Here is a 24,245-nt window from a genome sequence, read left to right as displayed (position 1 = left end):
CCTCTCCGTTTGACACAACCAGAGACAGCTACAACCGCTAAATTGCGTACATCGCCGGAGGGCCTCGAGCAGAAGAGAAAGGCAAGATATCAGAGACATAATTGTGCGAAGTTCTGAGCCCTTAAGTCCTCACCACTGACTATCACTAACTATCAGGGAAAAAAATGGCAAGGTAGCTAACTTGATTCCTCTTACATTTACAGGCAGTACTAAAGTTAAAACGCATTGGATTGGTGTAAACATGGGCAAGAGAGAGAGTTTGCTTCCACAGTATGTTTTGCACCAGTCACATCACTATTAAACAATTGGTGAGGAAATATTACCAAGTTTAAATAAATGTTTACATGAATGATCCTGACAATCTTTTCCTTGTGAATTCTTATGGATTCCATATACAACTGCCCAGTCCACTAAAGGTCTTTCACAGTCAGCATGAGCCCTCTACCAGGGAGGAACACAGGCAGGTACAGTAGTAATATAAATAACTTGGTACAGCTGAATGGTTAACTGGTACAGCTATTGGAATGTGCAGACTAGATAGAGTTTAGTTATCTGTGATAACCTTTACAGCCAAATGGCAACTGGATCAGTAACTACAGCACCAGTCAAAAGTTTGAACATACCTACTCATTCAAGGGTTTTTCTTTATTTTTACTATTTTCTACATTGTAGAATAATAGTGAAGACATCAAAGCTATGAAATAACACATATGGAATCATGTAGTAACTAAATAAGTGTTAAACAAATCAAAATATATTTTATATTTGAGATTCTTCAAAGTAGCCACCCTTTGACTTGATGACAACTTTGCACACTCTTGGCATTCTCTCAACCAACTTCATGAGGTATTAACCTGGAATGCATTTCAATTAAAAGGTGTGCCTTGTTAACAGTTAATTTGTGGAATTTCGTTCCTTCTTAATGTGTTTGAGCCAATCAGTTGTGTTTTGAGAAGGTATGGCTATCTTTTGTATACCACCCCTACCTTGTCAAAACACAATTGATTGGCTCAAACACATTAAAAAGGAAAGAAATTGTGTTATGACAAGGTAGGTGTGGTATACAGAAGATAGTCCTATTTGGTTAAAGACCAAGTCCATATTATGGCAAGAACAGCTCAAATAAGCAAAGAGAAACAACATTCCATCATTACTGTAAGACATGAAGGTCAGTCAATGTGGAAAATCTCAAAAACGTTGAAAGTTTCTTCAAGTGCAGTCGCAAAAACCATCAAGCGCTATGATGAAACTGGCTCTCATGAGGGCCGCCACAGAAAAGGAAGACCCAGAGTTACCTCTGATGTAGAGGATAAGTTAATTAGAGTTACCAGCCTCAGAAATTGCAGCCCAAATAAATGCTTCACAGAGTTCAAGCAACAGACACATCTCAACATCAACTGTTCAGAGGAGACTGCGTGAATCAGGCCTTCATGGTTGAATTTCTGCAAAGGAATAACTACTAAAGGACAAGAAGAGACTTTCTTGGGCCAAGAAACACGAAAAATGGACAACAGACTGGTGGAAATCTGTCCATTGTCTGATGAATATAAATTTGAGATTTTTGGTGTGAGATGCAGAGTAGGTGAATGGATGATCTCTGCATGTGTGGTTCCCACCATGAAGCATGGAGGAGGAGGTGTGATGGTGTGGGGGTGCTTTGCTGGTGACACTGTCTGTGATTTATTTAGAATTCAATGCACAATTAACAAGCATGGCTACCACAGCATTCTGCAGCGATACACCATCCCATTTGGTTTGCGCTTAGTGGGACTATCCTTTGTTTTTCAACAGGACAATGACCCAACACACCTCCAGGCTGTGTCAGGGCTATTTGACCAAGAAGGAGATTGATAGAGTGCTGCATCAGTTGATCTGGCCTCACAATCACTCGACCTCAACCCAATTGAGATGGTTTGGGATGAGTTGGACCACAGAGTGAAGGAAAAGCAGCCAACAAGTGCTAAGCATACGTGGGAACTCCTTCAAAACTGTTGGAAAAGCATTCAAGTTGAAGCAGGTTGAGAGCATGCCAAGAGTGAGCTAGGTGTCATCAAGGCAAAGGGTGGTTACTTTCAACAATCTCAATAACACTCATGATTCCATGTGTGTTATTTCATAGTTTTGAGGTCTTCACCATTATTCTACAGTGTAGAAAATAGCAAAAATAAAGAAAATCCCTTGAATGAGTACATGTATCCAAACTTTTGACTGGTACTGACTAGCACGTTATTTTACTTTAGTCATAATTTTATCTAGAAGTGTGCATCACTGAAGAACTGGTAGTTCATTGCTGGACAGATGTCCGGCGCCCTAACAACTGGCCCCTAGCAACCAACCAGTGGTCAGAGCCCCAGGTCACAGAGGGGGCAGAGATCATCAGGCAGACACCCTGACTCTTGCTGGGGAGGGCTCCTACTACAGAGGTTTGAAAGGGCTGTGAAATGGTGTTAACAGACACCGACAGGGAATTCATAACAATTGCCGTGGGTTTGCAATAGAGGAGCAAACAATCAGTTTTGTGGTTATGTGCCCAAGTAAATAAGCTACTTTTCACAGCTTCACCACACAATATTCTTTTGCCACATTGTTATGTTGGCAACAACCACAATTAAACTAAACGATTGCTTCTGTGCTACAGAATGTGGAGAATAGGGTTTCCATGTCTCTAGTGTTTGCAAGCCTCCCTCCTTTCTCCTAGCCTGGGTACCAGAGGGTTTGTGCTATCATTCCACTCCTTGCCACTTCTTGTCATGTGACACAGAGTACAAGGAGTGGAACGTTAGCACAGACAGGCCTGGATTTCAGGCTACATTTCTCCACCCTCTTATCTTCTAACTAACCCGTTTGACAGGATCGGCTGAGCAAGGCACTATACAGAATCACTGATCTACAACTCATATTCCATCACAAATAACTACTCATTATGTTCTCGCAGCACCTTGCTCACACCTATCCCCTGGAACACACTGTAAGTCTATGACCATTGAGGATCGCCACTGTTGCCAAGTGAAATGGGAGCCCAGGACTCCAGTTCACATACTCCAGGTCACCCCCTGATCTACCATCATACTGCCTACAGACTGTTCTCCTGAATCATCACTTTAATCTTCCTCAATAAATCTGGTTATAGCTATGTACTTGGAGGTGTAGTGGACTGTATCGAGTGAATTGTCATTTTGGGAGAATGGAGTGTTACATACTATAAATAGAACTTCCTTAACCACCTCTGTCCAATCACAACCCTCTTCCTGGTGTCTGTCCAACACAACACTGTGTACAACCAGGAATGTTCCCACTCAAAAGCACAAACAATTCTAGAGCAACGAAAGTAGTATCATTCGGCTAGTGTGTGCACCACAATGTCAGCAGCCATGGATTCAATCAGTTGTTCAATATGTCTGGATCTACTGAAGGATCCGGTGACTATTCCCTGTGGACACAGCTACTGTATGGGCTGTATTAAGGACTGCTGGGATCAGGATTATGTGATGGGTTTTCTGATCAGCTGCCCTCAGTGCAGACAGACCTTCATCCCAAGGCCGGTTCTAAAGAAAAGCACCATGCTAGCAGAATTGGTGGAGAATCTGAAGAAGACAGGACTCCAAGCTGCTACCCCTGCTCACCATTATGCTGGACCTGAAGATGTAGCGTGTGATGTCTGCACTGGGAGAAAACTCAAAGCGGTCAAGTCCTGTCTGGTGTGTCTGGCATCTTACTGTGAGACTCACCTCCAGCCTCACTATGAATCTCCTACCTTTAAGAAGCACAAGCTGGTCAAAGCCTCCACACAACTAGAGGAGAAGATCTGCTCTCATCATGACAAACTGGTGGAGATTTACTGCCGTACTGATCAGCAGTTTATCTGTTATCTGTGTACAATGGATGAACATAAAGGCCATGATACTGTCTCAGCTGAATCAGAAAGGACTGAGAGACAGGTATTGACAATCTATAATTCCGCTCATTCAAAGTATCACTGTGAAAATAACATTCATTGCTGAACATTAGTCACTACTGTACAGGAAGTCAGCCAACACCCAATAATTTAGCTGTGCTAATATACACACTCATGTGATGTTACCTTTACTGAGACCTGAATAGTTGCATTGGCTCTTTCAGCTAATGCCTAGGCTTTGGCTTAGCAAGCTAATGATATTTTCTGGCACGCAGGAGATCTGTGATCGAACACGATTGGTCACACTCATACAGACTCACACAGACACGCGCATGCCTTTTCCATATTGCATAGACTTTGACCTATCATAAAGTTTGATCTGTTCTCATTAAGACAGAATCACTTGTACAAATGAACCATGGAATTACATGTGTTTTCCTGCAGAGCCAGGTGGGGGAAAAACAACAGAAATCCAAACAGAGAATCCAGGATAAAGAGAATGAGATGCAAGAGGTGAGACAGGCTGTGTATTCACTCAAGGTGAGTGTTGTTAACCATTTACATGTATTTACTTAGCAGTTAGCCCTCTAAAGTGACTTATTCCTCCTAAACTAAACTGCAGAAAAACTGGAGCCAGTGAGGAGCCCAGTGCTCGGATATGTTCCAATCCTATTGAGCCCCACTGTAGGGAACATGTTTCTGGGGTTCTGATGAGAGCTGAGTGAATGGGCTGGTTAAAATGCAACACATCCTCTCTTTCGGTTTGTCCTAACAGTGCTCTGCAGAGGCAGCGGTGAAGAACAGTGAGAGGATCTTTACTGAACTGATCCGCTCCATTGAGAGAAGGCGCTCTGAGGTGAAACAGTTGATTAGAGCCCAGGAGAAGGCTGAAGTGAGTCGAGCTGAAGGACTGCTGAAGCAACTGGACCAGGAGATGGCTGAGCTGAGGAGGAGAGAGGCCGAGTTGGAGRAGCTCTCACACACAGAAGACAACATCCAATTCCTCCAGGTGATATCAATGTCTCTCTGTCCKCAGCATCAGGTGTTACTGCTGAAAAATATTTTTTGAACTTTCACAGCAATAATCTTTTTCCTGTTTTCTAATCTTTTTTGTTTCATGTATCTGTAGAGTTTCCAGTCTCTCTCTGTCCCTCTTGGATCTAAGGCSTTACCCAGCATCACTTTCAATCAACACGTCTCCTTTGAGTATATAAGGAAATCAGTCGCTGGGCTGAAAAGTCAAGTTGAAAAMATCTGCTCTGGGGAAATTGCCAAGATCTCTGTAAAAAGTAGGTAACARACAGTATTAGGACAGTATATACGATGCAAGTTAGGGCTCGATTAAATCCATAGAGCAGGTAATCTGCGTTGTAGCGCGCATGATATTTAAAGGTCATTTCCGATTGAGCCGACACATGCAGCGTTTACTGTGAATGCAGTCTCCACGAACGCGGTACCATTGCCTTTAAATGCCATTCGCGCTACAACGCAGATATTCCACGCTACGGAATTAATCGAGACCCTAATCTGCCATTTAGTAAGTTCAGTACAGTAGGTGAACTTATGGATGAATGTTTGTTCTCAATGGAGAACCTTTTTCAGTTACTTATCCCATTAACTTTCTGTAATGTTTATGTCATGATCAGTGTACACAAGTGATACTTGATTTCCTYTTGTTTCCATAGTGACAAAAGTCCACATTGTTCCACCTTCTGAGCCCCGTTGTCTTCCGTCATTTGGCACAACTCAGTCTACACTGTCAGTTGGAGGACTAGCATCACATGGGAATGACACCACCTGTCAGAAGACAAGGCCTGAACCCAAAACCAGAGAGGAGTTCTTGAAATGTGAGTCAAGAACATACTGTACATACACATGTACAAAAACACACACACACATACATACGCATATGCATGAGGACACAAACATGCACACATACATTTCACCTGTTGTTTTGTCTTCATTCCAAGATGGCGTAGCAGTCGGACGAGTCTTTGTTTTGTCCTGTCCCGTGTAAATAGCTGTCTCTTATACACATCTAGATGTGTATAAGAGACAGCCTTCTGAGCCCCGTTGTCTTCCGTCATTTGGCACAACTCAGTCTGCACTGTCAGCTGTCTCTTATACACATCTAGATGTGTATAAGAGACAGGTGTACACAAGTGATACTTGATTTCCTATTGTTTCCATAGTGACAAAAGTCCACATTGTTCCACCTTCTGAGCCCCGTTGTCTTCCGTCATTTGGCACAACTCAGTCTGGACTGTCAGTTGGAGAACTAACACATGGGAATGACACCACCTGTCAGAAGACGAGGTCTGAACCCAAAACCAGAGAGGAGTTCTTGAAATGTGAGTCAAGAACATACTGTACATATACATGTACAAAAACACACACACATGCATATGCATGCGGACACAAACATGCACACATTGTGTGCACACAAACATTCACCTGTTGTTTTGTCTTCTCCTCAGGTTCCTGCCAGCTCACATTGGATCCCAACACAGCGCATAAAGAGCTGCGTCTGTCTGAGGGGAACAGGAAGGTAACATGGAGTGATAACGACCAGCTTTATCCTGACCATCCAGACAGATTTACCACCTACGCTCAGGTGTTGTGTAGAGAGGGTCTGTCTGGAGCCTGCTACTGGGAGGTGGAGTGGACCGGGGTGGAGGTTTGTATAGCTGTCTCATATAAAGGGATCAGCAGGAGAGGACATKATGAGTGGTTAAGAAGCAGTAATCAGGCCTGGTGTTTGGAGTGTGGTGCCTCTCGCTGCTACTTCTATCACAATGATAAACAGACTGACATACCAGTCCCCCGCTCCACCAGAGTAGTAGGAATGTACTTGGACCACAAGGCAGGAACTCTGTCCTTCTACAGTGTCTTTGACACAATGACCCTTCTCCACAGAGTRCAGACCAATTTCACTCAACCCCTTTATCCTGGGTTCTATGTCACTACGTCTCTCAAGATACTGACACCGACACAGTGATGAGTTACAGTGAGTTACAGTTATACAGTTAGAATTAAGACAAGCAAAAGGGTCAGAATAGTGACCGGAAAGATCCATATTATAAGATGTTAAGAAGTATTACCAAGTTTAAATAAATGTGCAGATAAATTATCCTGATTCTATTGCCTTAGTGCATTTTTCTYAAATGGGTTTTGTATAAAACTCCCACTTCCACAGTCAGCATGAGCCCTCTACCAGGGAGGAACACAGGCAGGTACAGTACGTAATATAAATACCTTGTCTTTATACAGTGGCGTGTATTCACGGACGGCAAGGGTGGCCAGGCTTCCCCATATATAAAAAAAAAAATGTCTCATTCTTCTCTCTCAGTGTGTTAATAATTTTCCATCAATTCGCAAGGGGCTGAGCGAGGGATTTGAGCGAGGGATACAGTGCCCCTCTGTTTCAGTATGTGTAGCCCAAAATAGTATAACATGTTGCCGCCGTAGCATTTGATTGATCGATGCCAGCAAGCATTTGGCCTTCCTTGATAAAAATATTATAAAATAATTAGCCAATCAGCTAATGTGCTGAACTCTGGGTTGTCCTGGTGCAGTAAAACGCCTCCCAAGGGAGGGTAGTTTGGATTTGGCCTCACACCATTTAAATCACCTCCTATGCTAAATGTAATTTTCATGAAAACGTGTCTGTTTCTGGTCTACTTGTGTTGATGTTTAGCAGTAGCTAGCTTTCTAAATCGTCCCTTTCCTAAGCCGTGGATGGAGATGGGGATTTGGAATTGTGGTTTTGGCTTAATTCTTTGTACAGGTCAATGATTATGATCTAACCATAAATGAAAATGTTGTGCCACTGGCCTTTTTAGCTAGGTAGCCTCTGACAACAGAAACAAAAAGTGTACTGTATGACAGAGTGACAGAGTCATAGACCGTTTTGCCAACATGAAAGATAGGAGGATGGTATTGGCGTTCAACTAGTCTACAAGAAGGGTGAACACGCAGACATACACACACACACACACAAACCAGTACCATGGACAGCCACATGATATTTAGCAACATTGATTGGACTAAATTGTTTTTGATATCATTAAGTTTGTTTTCAGTGTATTAAACTAAGCATAAATAGCCTTATTGATTTTATYATGTTTACATTTTTTTATTGAAATGGTGCTGGAATAGCAGAGGCAGTGCTCCTGTTGTGTTTGTGCTGACTTGTGGTAACTCCGGGATTTTAAATCACTAGTTGTTTAGTGAACTGTCGAAAACATTAACTTGCTTGACCATGCTGCAGGTGATATAACTGTTTGTTACAGCTTTGTGGGCTTCACCGGCATAGGCAGAAGAGGACTGGCCACCCCTCATAGCCTGGTTCCTCTCTAGGTTTCTTCCTAGGTTTTGGCCTTTCTAGGGAGTTTTTCCTAGCCACRGTGCTTCTACACCTGCATTGCTTGCTGTTTGGGGTTTTAGGCTYGGTTTCTGTACAGCACTTTGAGATATCAGCTGATGTACGAAGGGCTATATAAATACATTTGATTTGATTTGATGTTGCTCTCCGGTTTTGTGATGAAACAAATGTACGTGTAGTTGAATTTATTCCGCAACTGTGTGACTGTTGTCTTTTTGTTGTCACTGCCTTATCGTATATCATGGTGGTGTATGAACAAATGGGTTAGAGAGCAAACAAGGCTTTTATCACAACATAGGTTGTAATATGGCTTTTTTACTGGCTTGGCTTATTTTCCTTAGTGATTTTACCACACACTACTACTGTCTTTATATCACAAACAGTATTACTACATTACTATTACTATCACAAACAGTATTACTACATTACTATTACTATCACAAACAGTATTACTACATTACTATTACTATCAAAAACAGTATACTGCATTACTATTACTATCAAAACAGTATTACTACATTACTATTACTAATCAAAAAACAGTATACTACATTACTAATATATCCAACCAGTATTAACTACAATTACTATTACTATCACAAACAGTATTACTTACTAACATTACTAATTACTATCAAAACAGTATTACTAACATTACTATTACTATCACAAACACATATACTAACATTACTATTACTATCTAACAAACAGTATTACTACAATTACTATTAAATATCACAAACAGTATTACTACAATTACTATTACTATCACAAACAGTATTACTACATTACTATTACTATCACAAACCATGTATATGCATTACTATTACTATCAAAAACAGTATACTCATTAATTAAACTATCAAAAACACGTCATTACTACATTACTATTACTATCCAAAACAGTATTACTACATTACTATTACTATCAAAAAACAGTATACTACATTACTATTACTATCAAAAACAGTATTAACTACATTACTTATATCACATAACGTATTACTACAATTACTAGTTATATCAAAAACGTATAACTACATATACTATCACAAACAGTATTACCATAGCAATCTACTATTACTATCACAAAAACAGTATACTCTCATACTACTATTACTATACACAGACACAATCATACTAGCATTACTATTACTTACTCCACAAACAGTACTCACTACATTACTATTACATATCAAAAACAAGTATCACTACATTAACTATTTACTATCCAACAGTATACTACATTACTATTACTATCAAAAAACAGTATACTACTCATTACTATTTAATATCACAAACAGTATTACTACATTCAATAATCTATTTTCTGAGCATTAATACCAATTACTTTCATATTTGGATGAACTTCTCTGGGACCGTTTACAAGCATCAAATTATCATAGACAGATGCGATTCTTATAGATGGAAGACACTACTTAATGTTGACAACCTGTATACTCCTATACTAGAGCGGTCCCTATGTTATGCACATTGCTATAAAATGACAAGATTGTTACATTGTAAATGCTACATCATAATCATAAATACRCTCTTTGTAATTTCTCATTTGCACAGACTAATGTGTTTGATACTATTCAAACATATGATCAGTGTTAGGCATGAATAAAACCCAGTCTTTGAGACTAAGTTGAAATAGTAATAGAATTTCAATTATTATTCTGTTTTTCACATTTTGTYAAAACATACTTTACCATAAATTAGTGCTTAATATTTCAGTAAAACTGATATTTTCACAATATGTATTTAAACAAGCAGCAATGAATCTGTGCTGTATAGTTCAGTTCAGATTTGTGTTGATCGTTTAGTCCACCAGGTGGCAAACTATGCATAGTTTACYAGACTATAGTAAGGTAGGCAGAGCACTGGTGTTTGGAGTAGTACAGAGCTAGGATTTAAACCTAATCCCAATCGCATCTCTCATCATTTTAAAGGTAACGAGATAAATGCACATAGGATTATCAATTAAGGACATGCATACACCAAGCAGACTATAGTGCTGCTATTGAGGACAGTAAAGATACAGTAGTTACCATTCTGCCTGATTTAAATAAGATAAGTGGTTTAAACTATGATCACATGAAAAAAATGCTAAGCGCTGGATAGGTTTTAATAAAACTTGATCTTGAACGTATTGCTATTGACACTTGATAATAAAGAATGTATCTTCAAATGGATTTTTAAAAGTTACCATTGTCCAGTCGTCAATGTTGTGAAATGGCTGAAAAGCTGAAATGGTTGTGACTAGTATATGCCAGAAATTGCAGACAACCATTGATTTCATTAGGATCCCCATTAGCCGACGCCAATGACGACAACCAGTCTTACTGGGGTCCGACACATAAAGAAAAAGACATTACATACAAGAGAACACAATTTACATACATTTAAAACATTAATGTGTGTGTGTGTGTGTGTGTGTGTGTGTGTGTGTGTGTGTGTGTGTGTGTGTGTGTGTGTGTGTGTGTGTGTGTGTGTGTGTGTGTGTGTGTGTGTGTGTGTGTGTGTGTGCGTGTGTGTGTGTGTGCGCGTGCGTGTGTGCGCGCACATGTGTGTGTAGAACCTTGTAGTAGCACTTTTGTTGGTAATTACAGCTTTGAGCCATCTTGGATATGTGTGTATCAGCTCAGCGTTCAACACCATAGTGCCCTCAAAACTCATCAATAAGCTAAGGACCCTGGGACTAAACACCTCCCTCTGCAACTGGATCCTGGACTTCCTGACGGGCCGCCCAAAGGTGGTAAGGGTAGGTAACAACATATCCGCCACATTGATCCTCAACACAGGGGCCCCTCAGGGGTACGTGCTCAGTCCCCTCCTGGCTGTCCAACACCATCATTAAGTTTGCCGATGACCCAACAGTGGTAGGCCTGATCACCAACAACGACGAGACAGCCTATGTGGTGGAGGGACAACAACCTCTCCCTCAACGTGATCAAGACAAAGGAGATGATTGTGGACTACATGAAAAAGAGGACCGAGCATGCCCCTATTCTCATCGACGGGGCTGCAGTGGAGCAGGTTGAGAGCTTCAAGTTCCTTGGTGTCCACATCACCAACAAACTAACATGGGCCAAGCACACCAAGACAGTCGTGAAGAGGGCACGACAAAACCTTTTCCCCTTCAGGAGACTGAAAGGATTTGGCATGTGTCCTCAGATCCTCAAACGGTTCTACAGCTGCACCATCGAGAGCATCATGACTGGTTGCATAACTGCCTGGTATGGCAACTGCTCGGCCTCTGACCGCAAGGCCCTACAGAGGCTAGTGCGAATTGCCCATTACATCACTGGGGCCAAGCTTCCTGTCATCCAGGCCCTAAAAATTGTCAAAGACTCCAGCCACCCTAGTCATAGACTGTTCTCTCTGCTACTGCACGGAAGCGGTAGCAGAAGGATCTGCCCCTTTTTTTCAATTTTTGCCTAAAATGACAAACCCAAATCTAACTGCCTGTAGCTCAGGCCCTGAAGCAAGGATATGCATATTCTTGCTTCCATTTGAAAGGAAACACTTTGAAGTTTGTGGAAATGTGAAAGGAATGTAGGAGAATATAACACAATAGATCTGGTAAAAGATAATACAAAGAAAAAACTAACCGTTCTTGTGTATTTTTTTGTACCATCATCTTTGAAATGCAAGAGAAAGGCCATACTGCATTATTCCAGTTCAAGTGCAATTTATATTTTGGCCACTAGATGGCAGCAGTGTATGTACTAAGTTTTAGACTGCTCCAATGAAACATTGCATTTCTGTTCAAAATGTTGTATCAATACTACCCAAATGTGCCTAATTTGTTTATTAATAACTTTTCATGTTCAAAATTGTGCGCTATCCTCAAACAATAGCATGATATTATTTCACTGTAATAGCTACTGTAAATTGGACAGTGCAGTCAGATTAACAAGAATTTAAGCTTTCTGCCAATATCAGATGTGTCTATGTCCTGGGAAATTTTCTTGTTACTTACAACCTCATGCTAATCGCATTAGCCTACGTTAGCTCAACCGTCCCGTGGAAGGGACACCGATCCCGAAGAAGTTCTTTAATAACTCTACCTACATGTACATATTACCTCAACTAACCGGTGCCCCCGTACATTGACTCTGTACCCCCTGTATATAGTCTCGCTATTGTTATTTTACTGCTGCTCTTTAATTACTTGTTACTTTTATTTCTTATTCTTATCCATATTTTTTTAACTGTATTGTTGGTAAGCGCTCGTAAGTAAGSATTTCACTGTAAGGTCTACACCTGTTGTATTCGGCGCATGTGACTAATAACATTTGATTTGATTTGATGAGCTTTGCATCTGGATTTGTGGATTTTCTGCCATTCATTCCTTGCAGATCTTCTCAAGCTCTGTTAAGTTAGATGGGGAGCAGCGGTGAACAGCAATCTTCAAGTCTTCCCACAGATGTTCATAGTATAGTATTGATATTAGCTCTCTGATCACAATGAAGAGCAAAACGTGCCGCTCTGTTCTGTGCCAGCTGCAGCTTAACTAGTTCCTTCTTTGCAGCACTTGACCATATGACCAGACAATAATCAAGAGAAGATCAAACTAGAGCCTGCAGGACTTGTTTTGTGGAATGTGGAGTGTGGAGTCAAAAAACGATCTAAGTTTTAACAGCAAGTATTTCAGTCTCCTCAACTTGCTCAACAGCTACAACATTCATTACCAGATTCAGCTGAGGTATAGATCTTAGGGAATTATTTGTACTAAATACAATCCTTTAAATTATGGGTTAAAACTTTATATGGTATTCTTCTGTATTTACAAAATCTCAATTGCATGGCTTGGTCTTTTGGTCTCCTAAATGAAGAATACACATTATTGAAACATTCAAACCAGCACTTCAGAAATGCACTGTGGTGAAAAACAGACAAAAATGAAAAATAATTCTAATTTTAATTGAAAGGTACATACATTCTATTTTGTGACTATATTATGACGTGTTCGGAAGAGTTTTAGTTTTCAGGAATGGGATCATAGAGGTCATATTAGCTAATAGACCCAACTGTTCAAAAGCTTCAAAAGCTAGAGCCAGATTCGGAGGAAGATAACAGGGGGAGTCTGTGTATGTGAGGTGTGCACATCTACCACTTTGTGTAGCCATTAGCGATGTTGCTAATGAAAAGTCTCTAGTAGATGGGAACGCTTCCCCAAAAAACCTTCTCAATTACAGTAAATGTCAGCTACAAAGTACCTTATGTTAGCTGGTTGAATGATATCATGATTATTTGCATCAATCCAGTGGGTATTTGTTTTTTAAACTCTACCATCACATGTGCACTACAAAAACAGCTAAACAACAGCCTCTTGCTGGTGAACACTGGAAATAAAGGATTACTACAACCAAAAATGTAAACTCAAAAAGATCTCAAAAGTGGTCTCCTGATGTGGATTAGAACATCTAATTTAGATTGACCTCTTTGGCCTGAATGCCAAGCGTCACATCTGGAGGAAACCTGGCACCATCCCTAAGGTGAAGCAGGGTGTTGCAGCATGATGCTGTGGGGATGTTTTTCAGCAGCAGGGACTAGGAGACTAGTRAGGATCGAGGGAAAGATGAACGGAGCACAGAGAGATCCTTGATGAAAACCTGCTCCAGAGCGCTCAGGACCTCAGAATGGGGCGACGGTTCACCTTCCAACAGGACCACGACCCCAAGCACACAGCCAAGACAATGCAGGAGTGGCTTCGGGACAAGTCTCTGAATGTCCTCAAGTGGCCCGACCAGAGCCCGGACTTGAACCGAGTGAGTCGAGTGAGTCCTTTATCTGAGGAATACAAATTTGATATTTTTGGTTCCAACAGCCGTGTCTTTGTGAGATGCAGAGTAGGTGAATGGATGATCTCCGTATGTGTGGTTCCCACCATAAAGCATGGAGGAGGAGGTGTGATGGTGTGGGGGTGCTTTCCTGGTGACACTGTCTGTGATTTATTTAGAATTCAAGGCACAATTAACCAGCATGGCTCCCACAGCATTCTGCAGCGATACACTATCCCATTTGGTTTGCGCTTAGTGGGACAATCCTTTGTTTTTCAACAGGACAGCTGTAATGGAATGTATCTGCTATTTGTATTTACAGTTAAGTCCTCTCATGTTCCCTGATTAAAAGGTGATGACTACTCCACTCCACTACCATTATCAACTTTCTCCTGACATGAACTGAAGCCATGACTTCTCATGTGCCAGCTCATCCACTGGCACATTGAATGTTTCCCTTCCAAGCACTGTGAATACCCCTATCAATTTTCTCTCATTACTGTATGTGGAGTCAATCTCATACACAAGCACATTACTACACATCAAAGATTTTACTCCTTGCTTGGACTAACTCATTCTTAGCTCTTTTGCACTGGTCAAGCCTCTGAACACCTCAACCCATGCCTCATACCCTCATTCAATCACTGCTGTGATCCCTTTCCAACACTGTAAGTGGCCCTCTCATTCCTATTCCCCATAATAGTGTACTATAAATGTCTTTATTACATGCTTTAGGTTAAAATAATTTGTCTTTGATGATTTTTGAAAGACACTTTGTGGTCTCTGTGTGTTCCGTCTCCCATCCTCCTCAATTTTTCAAGTGACCAGCCTCCACTGGTGTGTCTGTACCTGTGTGTGTGTCCCTTCACAATCCCGCTGTTGCATAAGGTGTAATTTTATCAGTTTTTTTTATCTGATTCTACTGCTTAAATCAGTTACCTGATGTGGAATAGAGTTCCATGTWGTCATGGCTCTATGCAGTGCTGTGGGCCTCCCATAGTCTGTTTTGGACTTGGGGATTGTGAAGAGACCTCTGGTAGCATGTCTTGTGGGGTATACATGGGTGTCCGAGCTGTGTGCTAGCAATTTCAACAGACAGCTCGGTGCATTCAGCTTGTCAACACTTCTTACAAAAAAAAAGTAGTGATGAAGTCAATCTCTCCACTTTGAGCCATGAGAGATTGACATGCATATCATTAATGTTAGCTCTCCATGTACATTTAACCTCACGGGATCTGTGTTCCTCCTTCGGGACGGTTCAGCTAACGTGCGCTAATGTGATTAGCATGATGTTGTAAGTAACAAGAACATTTCCCAGGACATAGACATGTCTTATATGGGCAGAAAGCATACATTCTTGTTAATCTAACTGCACTGTCCAATTTACTATAGCTATTACAGTGGAAAAAAATACCATGCTATGGTTTGAGGAGAGTGCGCAACAACAAAACACTTATCACGGCAACTGGTTTGATACATTCACCTCTGAAGGTAAATAATGTACTTTAATTCAGTAATCTTGCTCTGAATTGTCATCCTAAGGGCCCCAGAGATCAAATGTAGCATAGTTTTGTTTGACTAAATCAATGTATATATTCAAATGTAGGAACTGGGTTCTAAAGTTTGAACCCCTGATGTTTCTGGGATATGGGAGAATTAGAGGGATCTAAGTTCACACAGGTAAACAGATAAGACAGGAGAATTACAACAGATATAACAGACTGACCCTAGCCCCCCGGCATTCAGATTATTGGAGCATAGATACTGGAGACTGACGGGGGGGCATCCAAAGTTATCCCTGGACAGGGACAACCAGGCAGGATATAACCCCACCCACTTTGGCAAAGCACAGCACCAACACCACTAAAGAGATATCAACTCTCTTCCTAGTCTTTGTCCAACGCCACACCCTACACAGGTACAGAGTACATACAGACAATCAGGAAATATTCCCACACAAACATAACATTTCTCAATCGGCTCAGTCTGTTAGTGTGTGCACCACAATGTCAGCAGCCATGGACTCAATCAGTTGTTCAATATGTCTGGATCTACTGAAGGATCCGGTGACTATTCCCTGTGGACACAGCTACTGTATGGGCTGTATTAAGGACTGCTGGGATCAGGATGATCTGAAGGGTGTCTATAGCTGCCCTCAGTGCAGACAGACCTTCACCCCAAGGCCTGTTCTGAACAGAAACACTATGTTTTCTGAATTGGTGGAGACTCTGAAGAAGACAGGACTCAAAGCTGGTACCCCTACTCACCATTATGCTGGACCTGYAGATGTWGCGTGTGATGTCTGCACTGGGAGAAAACTCAAAGCMGTCAAGTCCTGTCTGGTGTGTCTGGCCTCTTACTGTGAGACTCACCTCCAGCCTCACTATGAATCTCCTYCCTTTAAGAAGCACAAGCTGGTCAAAGCCTCCACACAACTAGAGGAGAAGATCTGCTCTCATCATGACAAACTGGTGGAGATTTACTGCCGTACCGATCAGCAGTTTATCTGTTATCTGTGTACAATGGATGAACATAAAGGCCATGATACAGTCTCAGCTGAATCAGAAAGGACTGAGAGACAGGTAAGGACAACAACTCTGTAATAGTTGCTCATTTAGAGCATCACAATGAGAATACTAGTAATGACTGAATATTAGTCACAACTGTATATATATGTACCGTATAGACCTGGCTTTGAAATTGAAAACAGCAAACACCCCAAAGATTTAAGCTGGTGAATATGCACACATACATGTAACTGGTGGTTTGATGACCACATTCACATTATGTGTAACCTTGACTGAGACATCAGGAGTTGCATTGGCTCCCTGAGCTAATGCCTAGGCTTTGAGTTAATGCTCTTTTTTGGCACGCAGGAGACCCAAGAAAACACATGAACGGTCATGCGCATACAGACATGCATGTGACTTTTCATAAGGCATGGACTTTGACCAAGCATAAAGTTTGAGCTGTTCTCAGTAAGACAGAGGCTATGTTTACACAAGAAGCCCAATTCTGATATTTTTTTCCCACTAATTGGTATTTTAACCAATTAGATCAGCTCTGAACAATATCTGATATGATTGGTCAAAAGACCAATTTGTGGAGAAAGGGTCAAAATTGGGCTGCCTGTGTAAACACAGCCAGAGTCACTTGTGCACATTAACATTGGATTGACATAGTTTTTTTTTCCCCCAGAGGAAGGTGGGAGAGAAAAATAAGGAATCCAAACAGAGAATCCAGAAGAGACAGAAAGAGATGCAGGAMGTGAGACAGGCTGTGAAGTCACTCAAGGTGAGTGTTGACCATTTAGATGTATTTACTTAGTAGATAGCCCTCTCTAAAGTAAATTTGGCGCCCTGCACTTTCACTGGCTTGTTGTCAAATCGATCCCGTTAACGGGATCTTAGCCCGTCTCAGCCYTAAGAGGTTTTAATGCAACCACTGTGTCAGATTTTTTTTTTTTATTACGGAAAAAGCACACCATGCAATAATCTGAGTATGGCACTCAGACAACAAAACAAGCCATACAGATATCCGCCATGTTGTGTAGTCAACAGAAGTCAGAAATAGCATTATAAATATTCACTTACCTTTGATGATCTTCATCAGAATGCACTGCCAGGAATCCCAGTTCCACAATAAATGTTTGATTTGTTCGATAAAGTCCATCATTTATGTCCAAATACCTCCTTTTTGTTCGCGCGTTTAGTACACAATCCAAACTCACGACGCGCGTGCAAGTCCAGGGGAAAGATCAGACGAAAAGTCATATTACAGTTCGTAGAAACATGTCAAACGAAGTATAGAATCAATCTTTAGGATGTTTTTATCATAAATCTTCAATAATGTTTCAACTGGAGAATGTCTTTGTCTGTAGAAATGTAATGGAACAGAGCTAACTCTCACATGAACAAGCGTCACGAGCTCATGGCATTCTGCCAGAGCCCTGACCCATTCCCCTCTTATTCGCCCTCACTTCACAGTAGAAGCATCAAACAAGGTTCTAAAGACTGTTGGCATCTAGTGGAAGCCTTAGGAAGTGTAACATGACCAATATCCCACTGTATCTTCAATAGGGAATGAGTTGAAAAACGACCAACCTCAGATTTCCCACTTCCTGGTTGGATTTTTCCCCAGGTTTTTGCCTGCCATATGAGTTGTTATACTCACAGATATCATTCAAACAGTTTTAGAAACTTCAGAGTGTTTTCTATCCAAATATACTAATTATATGCATATATTAGCAACTGGGCCTGAGTAGGAGATTTTTGGATATAAATATGAACTTTATCGAACAAAACATAAATGTATTGTGTAACATGAGGTCCTATGAGTGTCATCTGATGAAGATCATTAAAGGTTAGTGATTCATCTTATCTCTATTTCTGCTTTTTGTTACTCCTCTCTTTGGCTGGAAAAATGGCTGTGTTTTTCTGTGACTAGGTACTGACCTAACATAATCAGATGGTGTGCTTTCGTCGTAAAGCCTTTTTGAAATCGGACACTGTGGTGGGATTAACAACAAGTTTATCTTTAAAATGGTGTAAAATACTTGTATGTTTGAGGAATTTTAATTATGAGATTTCTGTTGTTTGAATTTGGCGCCCTGCACTTTCACTGGCTGTTGTCAAGTCGATAACCGTTAACGGGATCTCAGCCGTAAGAAGTTTTAACTGACTTGCCTATTTAAATAAAGGATATTTAAAATAAAATATGAAACCTCTCCTCTCTTTCTGTGTTTCCTAACAGCGCTCTGCACAAGCAGCAGTGGGGGAAAGTGAGAGGATATTTACTGAGCTCATCCGCTCCGTTGACAGAATGCGCTCTGAGGTGGAAGAGCTGATCAGATCCCAGGAGAAGGCTGAAGTGAGTCGGGCTGAAGGACTGCTGAAGCAACTGGACCAGGAGATGGCTGAGCTGAGGAGAAGAGAAGCTGAGCTGGAGAAGCTCTCACACACAGAAGACAACATCCAATTCCTCCAGGTGACATCAATGTCTCTCTTTCCCCAGCATCAGGTGTTACTGCTGAAAATGAAGTGTTTGTATTTCTCAACAATCATCTTTTTTCTGATTTGTCTCTGTAGTATTTCCAGTCTCTCTATGTCCCTCTATTACCCAGCATCACTGTCAACCACCACATCTCCTTTGAGGATGTAAGGAAATCAGTCTCTGGGCTGAAAAGTAAAGTTGAAAATATATGTTCTGCGGAAATTGCCAAAATCTCTGTAAAAAGTAGGTAACATAATTGGTCGTTGATAATACTAAACCAATTACCTAAACCTCTTTCAACTACTGAGCCCCTTGAATTACTATAATGTTTTTGTCATTATCAGTATTGAAACAGTGATATTTGATTTCCTGTGTCTCCATAGTAACAAAAGTCCACATTGTTCGACCTTCTGAGCCCCGTTGTCTTCCGTCATTTGGCCAAACTCAGTCCACCTGTCAGAAGACGAGGCCTGAACCCAAGACCAGAGAGGAGTTCTTGGAATGTGAGTAAAGAACATACTGTACAATACACATTAATATACTACACACACAAACTCCTGGACGCACACATACATTTCACCTGTTGTTTTGTCTTCATCCTCAGATTCCTGCCAGCTCACATTGGATCCCAACACAGCACATAAAATGCTGTGTCTGTCTGAGGGGAACAGGAAGGTAACACAGAGTAACAACAACCAGCTTTATCCTGACCATCCAGACAGATTTACCAATGGCTGCCAGGTGTTGTGTAGAGAGGGTCTGTCTGGAGCCTGCTATTGGGAGGTAGAGTGGACCGGGGTGGAGGTTTATATAGCTGTCTCATATAAAGGGATCAACAGGAGAGCCTGGGATTGGTTTGGAAGCAGTAATCAGGCCTGGTGTTTGGAGTGTGGTGCCTTTGACTGCTCTTTCTGGTACAATGGTAAACGGACTGCCATATGTGTCCCCCTTTCCACCAGAGTAGGAGTGTACCTGGACCACAGGGCAGGAACTCTGTCCTTCTACAGTGTCTCTGACACAATGACGCTCCTCCACAGAGTCCAGACCCCATTCACTGAACCCCTCTATCCTGGGTTCGGTTTCGATTATGGATCTGTGAATATACTGACATAGACACAGTCATTCACTTTGATGAGAATACAGACAAGCTTTATCCTCTTAAGACTACAGTGCCCGATTTCGGGCACTAGATTTACAGGTAATTATTGATCATATGTTTAGTTATTTTATTTATTTCACAACGTTTATAAGTCAGAACAAAACAAACTAGACAGTTAAAGGACACTCAGAGGCAGGTGCATCAAAGCTGGTACCGAGAGACCGAAAAACAGCTTCTATTTCCAGGACATCAGACTGTTAAACAGTCATCACTAGCTGGCCTCTGCCCGGTAACCTTCCCTGAACCCCAAACACTGTCACTAGCCGGTTACCACCTGATACTCTGCCCTGCACCTTAGAGACCGCTGTCCTATCTACATAGTCATTGAACCCTGGTCACTTGACTAATGTTTATTACTGTTTTAGCCACTTGATATATATATACTGCGTTCTAGTCATGGCTCATCCTATATAACTACTGCTGTATACACCTTTTCGATTCACACACTGTCCATACTGTCTATACACACCATTTCCATACAGTACAGCGGAGGCTCATCAGAGGAGGAAGAGGAGGACCATGCTCCTCAGCGAATTTCATAAAAAATAAAATGGTAAAACATTAAAAAGTTATAATTTTTAGATAAAGCTCTACTAAATATATTCACGTCACCAAATTATTGATTAAAATACCTCAACAGCACTCTGTAAGGTAGCACCATGGAGTAGCAGGAGGGTACATTAACTTCATTACAAAACCTAGAAGGCTCATGGTTCTCATCCTCTTCCATAAACTTACAAAGTAATTATGACAACTTCCGGAGGACATCCTCCAACCTATCAGAGCTTTTTCAGCATGAGCTGACATGTTGTCCACCCAATCAAAGGATCAGAGAATCAATCTAGTACTGAAAGCATAAGCTACAGCTAGCTAGATTAGCACTGCAGTGCATAACATGCAGTGAGTACTGTTGGTTGACTTAAAAAGAGAGAAAGACAATAGTTTAACAGTTTTTTTCTTAAAAAATGGAGGAGAAGCAACAGATGGCTATATATATTTTTTTCATTCACTTTCACTTAATTAGCTAGCTAATGCAGCTAGCTAGTTTAGCCTACTCCTAAACCTGGCTCAAAGAGAAGGATGCTATGTTAGTTAGCTGGCTATGACTATCCAACACAACACTGGAGCTCTTCCTAGTCAAGGTAAGCATTTGGTTTTACTAATGTATTGCCACTGGGGCCTGCTGTTGTAAATGCTTAACTGCTTACTGACTGCACACTGTAATGTTACTGCGTGATTGTAGCGGGTTTACTCACCGACAACAATGAGACAGAKAATAGGGAGGTCAGAGACCTGGCAGTATGGTGCCAGGACAACAACCTCTCCCTCAACGTGAGCAAGACAAAGGAGCTGATCGTGGACTACAGGAAAAGGAGGACGAACACGCCTCCATTCACATGGATGGGCTGTAGTGGAGCGGGTCGAGAGCATCAAGTTTCTTGGTATCCACATCACCAACAAACTAACATGGTCTTGTAACGGGCGTCTAAGTCGTTCTCCTCCTCGGACGAGGAGGAGCAAGGATCGGACCAAAATGCAGCGGGTGATGAATACATGTTGATTTATTAAACAAGACGAACACGAAGCAAACTTGAATAACTACAAAACAACAAAACGACGTAGACAGACCTGAACATGAGAACTTACATAAAACGAAGAACGCACGAACAGGAACAGACTAGACAAAACGAAACAGTCCCGTGTGGTAATTAAACTGACACGGAAGACAATCACCCACAAATAAACAGTGAGAACAGCCTACCTTAATATGGTTCTCAATCAGAGGAAACGTCAAACACCTGCCCCTGATTGAGAACCATATAAGGCTAATTAACCATGAACCTAAACAAGAAACAAATAACATAGACTGCCCACCCCAACTCACGCCCTGACCATACTAAACAAATACAAAAACAACGGAAAACAGGTCAGGAACGTGACAGGTCCAATCACAACAAGATAGTTGTGAAGAGGGCATGACAACACCTTTTCCCCCTCTTGTTTTGCACGCTTTGTACAAAATAATAAAATGCAGTACTATAGGATATTTCTTAACGTAGCTCTTTATTAGCTAGCTACAACTGGCATGTTCACGTATCTCCAACCATGATCAGCTGACCATGACCTAACCATCCGGGTGGTCTTAACCAATCCTAGCACAGTATGATACGGCGGTAAAATGCATCTAATTAAAATTCAGTATGTTTACACATATGAATATTACAGAGACTGAAAATATTTAGCATTGGTCTCCACATCCTCAAAAAGATCTACAGCTGCACCATCGAGAGCATCCTGACTGGTTGCATCACCGCCTGGTATGGCAACTGCTCGGCATCCGACCATAGTGCGTACGGCCCAGTACATCACTGGGGCCAAGCTTCCTGCCTTCCAGGACCTATATACTAGGCGGTGTCAGAGCAAGGCCCAAAAAATTGTCAAAGACTCCAGTCACCCAAGTCATAGACTGTTCTCTCTGCTACCGCACAGCAAGCGGTCTAGTCTAGTTCCAAAAGGCTCCTTAACAGCTTCTACCCCCAAGCCARGAGACTTCTGAACAGTTAATCAAATGGCCACCCGGACTATAAATAAAGAAATGTAACCAAACAAACATATTAATGGCAGAAATGTTCCTTCCAACAGTCACCTGTTCAGTCATTTCACCATTTGTTTTTACACTGCTGCTACTCGCTGTTTATCTATAGCATGGTCACTTTACCCCTACCTACATGTACAAATTACCTCGAATAAACTGTACCCCCGCACATTGAGTCAGTACTGGTAACCCCTGTATATAGCCTTGTTATTGTTATTTTATTGTATTATTATTATTTATTTTTTTACTTTAGTTTATTTGGTAAATATTTTCTTAACTCTTTCTTGAACTGCATTGTTGGTTAAGGGCTTGTAAGTAAACATTTCACGATAAGGTTGTATTCGGCGCATGTGACAAATACGATTTGATTTGATATTGCTTGGTCTGATATTTCTGAATATCATTTTTTTTTGTGTGTGTGTATTGTTATTGTATTGCTAGATATTACTGCACTGTTGGAGCAAGAAACGTAAGCATTTCGCTGCACCTGCGATAATATCTGCAAATCTGTGTAAGCGACCAATATTCTTTGATTTTGTCTAATAAACGTGTCTCTGACTCCGTCCAGTGGTCGGCGGCGTCATTACAATCCATTTTGTCGCCTCTTTTCCACATCATGTCAAAGGGCCGGTCCTTAGAAAAGCTCCTATCGAGCAGGACTTTCTAAATATACTGAACAAAAACATAAAAGCAACATGTAAAGTTTTAGTCCCATGTTTCATGAGCTGAAGTAAAAGATACCAGAAATGTCCCATACGCACAAAAAAATTATTTGTCTCAAATTTTGTGCACAAATTTGTTTACATCCCTGTAAGGATTTCTCTTGACAGGTGTGGCATATCAAGAAGCTGATTAAACAGCATAATCATTACACAGGTGCACCTTGTGCTGGGGACAATAAAAGGCCACTCTAAAATGTGCAGTTTTGTCACACAACACAATGCCACAATGTTTCAAGTTTTGAGGTAGCGTGCAATTGGCATGCTGAATGAAGGAATGTCCACCAGAGCTGTTGTCAAATAATTTAAGGTTAATTTCTCTACCATAAGCCATCTCCAATGTTGTTATAAAAAATGTGGCAGTGCGCCCAACCAGCTTCACAACTGTACACCACGTGCAACCACACCAGCCCAGGACCTACAAATCTGTCGTCTTCACCTGCGGTATTGTCTGAGACAAGCCACCTGGACGGGATGAAACTGTGGGTTTGCACAACCAAAGAATTTCTGCACAAACTGTCTGAAACTGGGAAGCTCATCTGCGTGCTTGTCGTCCTCACCAGGATCTTGACCTGACTGCAGTTCGGCATTTCGTAACCAACTAAAGTGGGCAAATGCTCACCTTCGATGGCCACTGGCACTCTGGAGAAGTGTGCTCTTCACAGATGAATCCCGGTTTCAACTGTACTGGGCTGACGGCAGACACGA

At 41.3% G+C, this 24,245-nt stretch overlaps 2 protein-coding genes across 2 annotated transcripts; both read left to right on the top strand.

The window, feature by feature from the left end:
• Window positions 1–3,341: 3,341 nt before the first annotated feature.
• Window positions 3,342–8,549, top strand: LOC111953592 (E3 ubiquitin/ISG15 ligase TRIM25-like). The gene is made up of 6 exons (XM_070435608.1): window positions 3,342–3,938; window positions 4,340–4,435; window positions 4,671–4,904; window positions 5,025–5,184; window positions 6,166–6,246; window positions 6,373–8,549. Exons 1-6 carry the CDS (start codon window positions 3,360–3,362, stop codon window positions 6,891–6,893), a joined length of 1,671 nt encoding a protein of 556 aa, XP_070291709.1. The 5' UTR covers window positions 3,342–3,359; the 3' UTR covers window positions 6,894–8,549.
• Window positions 8,550–15,863: 7,314 nt separating this feature from the next.
• Window positions 15,864–23,381, top strand: LOC111953593 (E3 ubiquitin/ISG15 ligase TRIM25-like). Its single transcript, XM_023972971.2, has 6 exons — window positions 15,864–16,653; window positions 17,270–17,365; window positions 18,824–19,057; window positions 19,159–19,306; window positions 19,447–19,566; window positions 19,668–23,381. The coding sequence occupies exons 1-6, from the start codon at window positions 16,078–16,080 to the stop codon at window positions 20,174–20,176; spliced, it is 1,683 nt and encodes a 560-aa protein (XP_023828739.1). The 5' UTR covers window positions 15,864–16,077; the 3' UTR covers window positions 20,177–23,381.
• The last annotated feature ends 864 nt before the right edge of the window (window positions 23,382–24,245 follow it).

This window comes from Salvelinus sp. IW2-2015, linkage group LG27, assembly GCF_002910315.2.
Source record: "Salvelinus sp. IW2-2015 linkage group LG27, ASM291031v2, whole genome shotgun sequence".
NCBI lineage: Eukaryota > Metazoa > Chordata > Actinopteri > Salmoniformes > Salmonidae > Salvelinus > Salvelinus sp. IW2-2015.
Note: the sequence above shows the minus strand (reverse complement) of the source record. Positions and strands in the feature narration are given on the sequence as shown.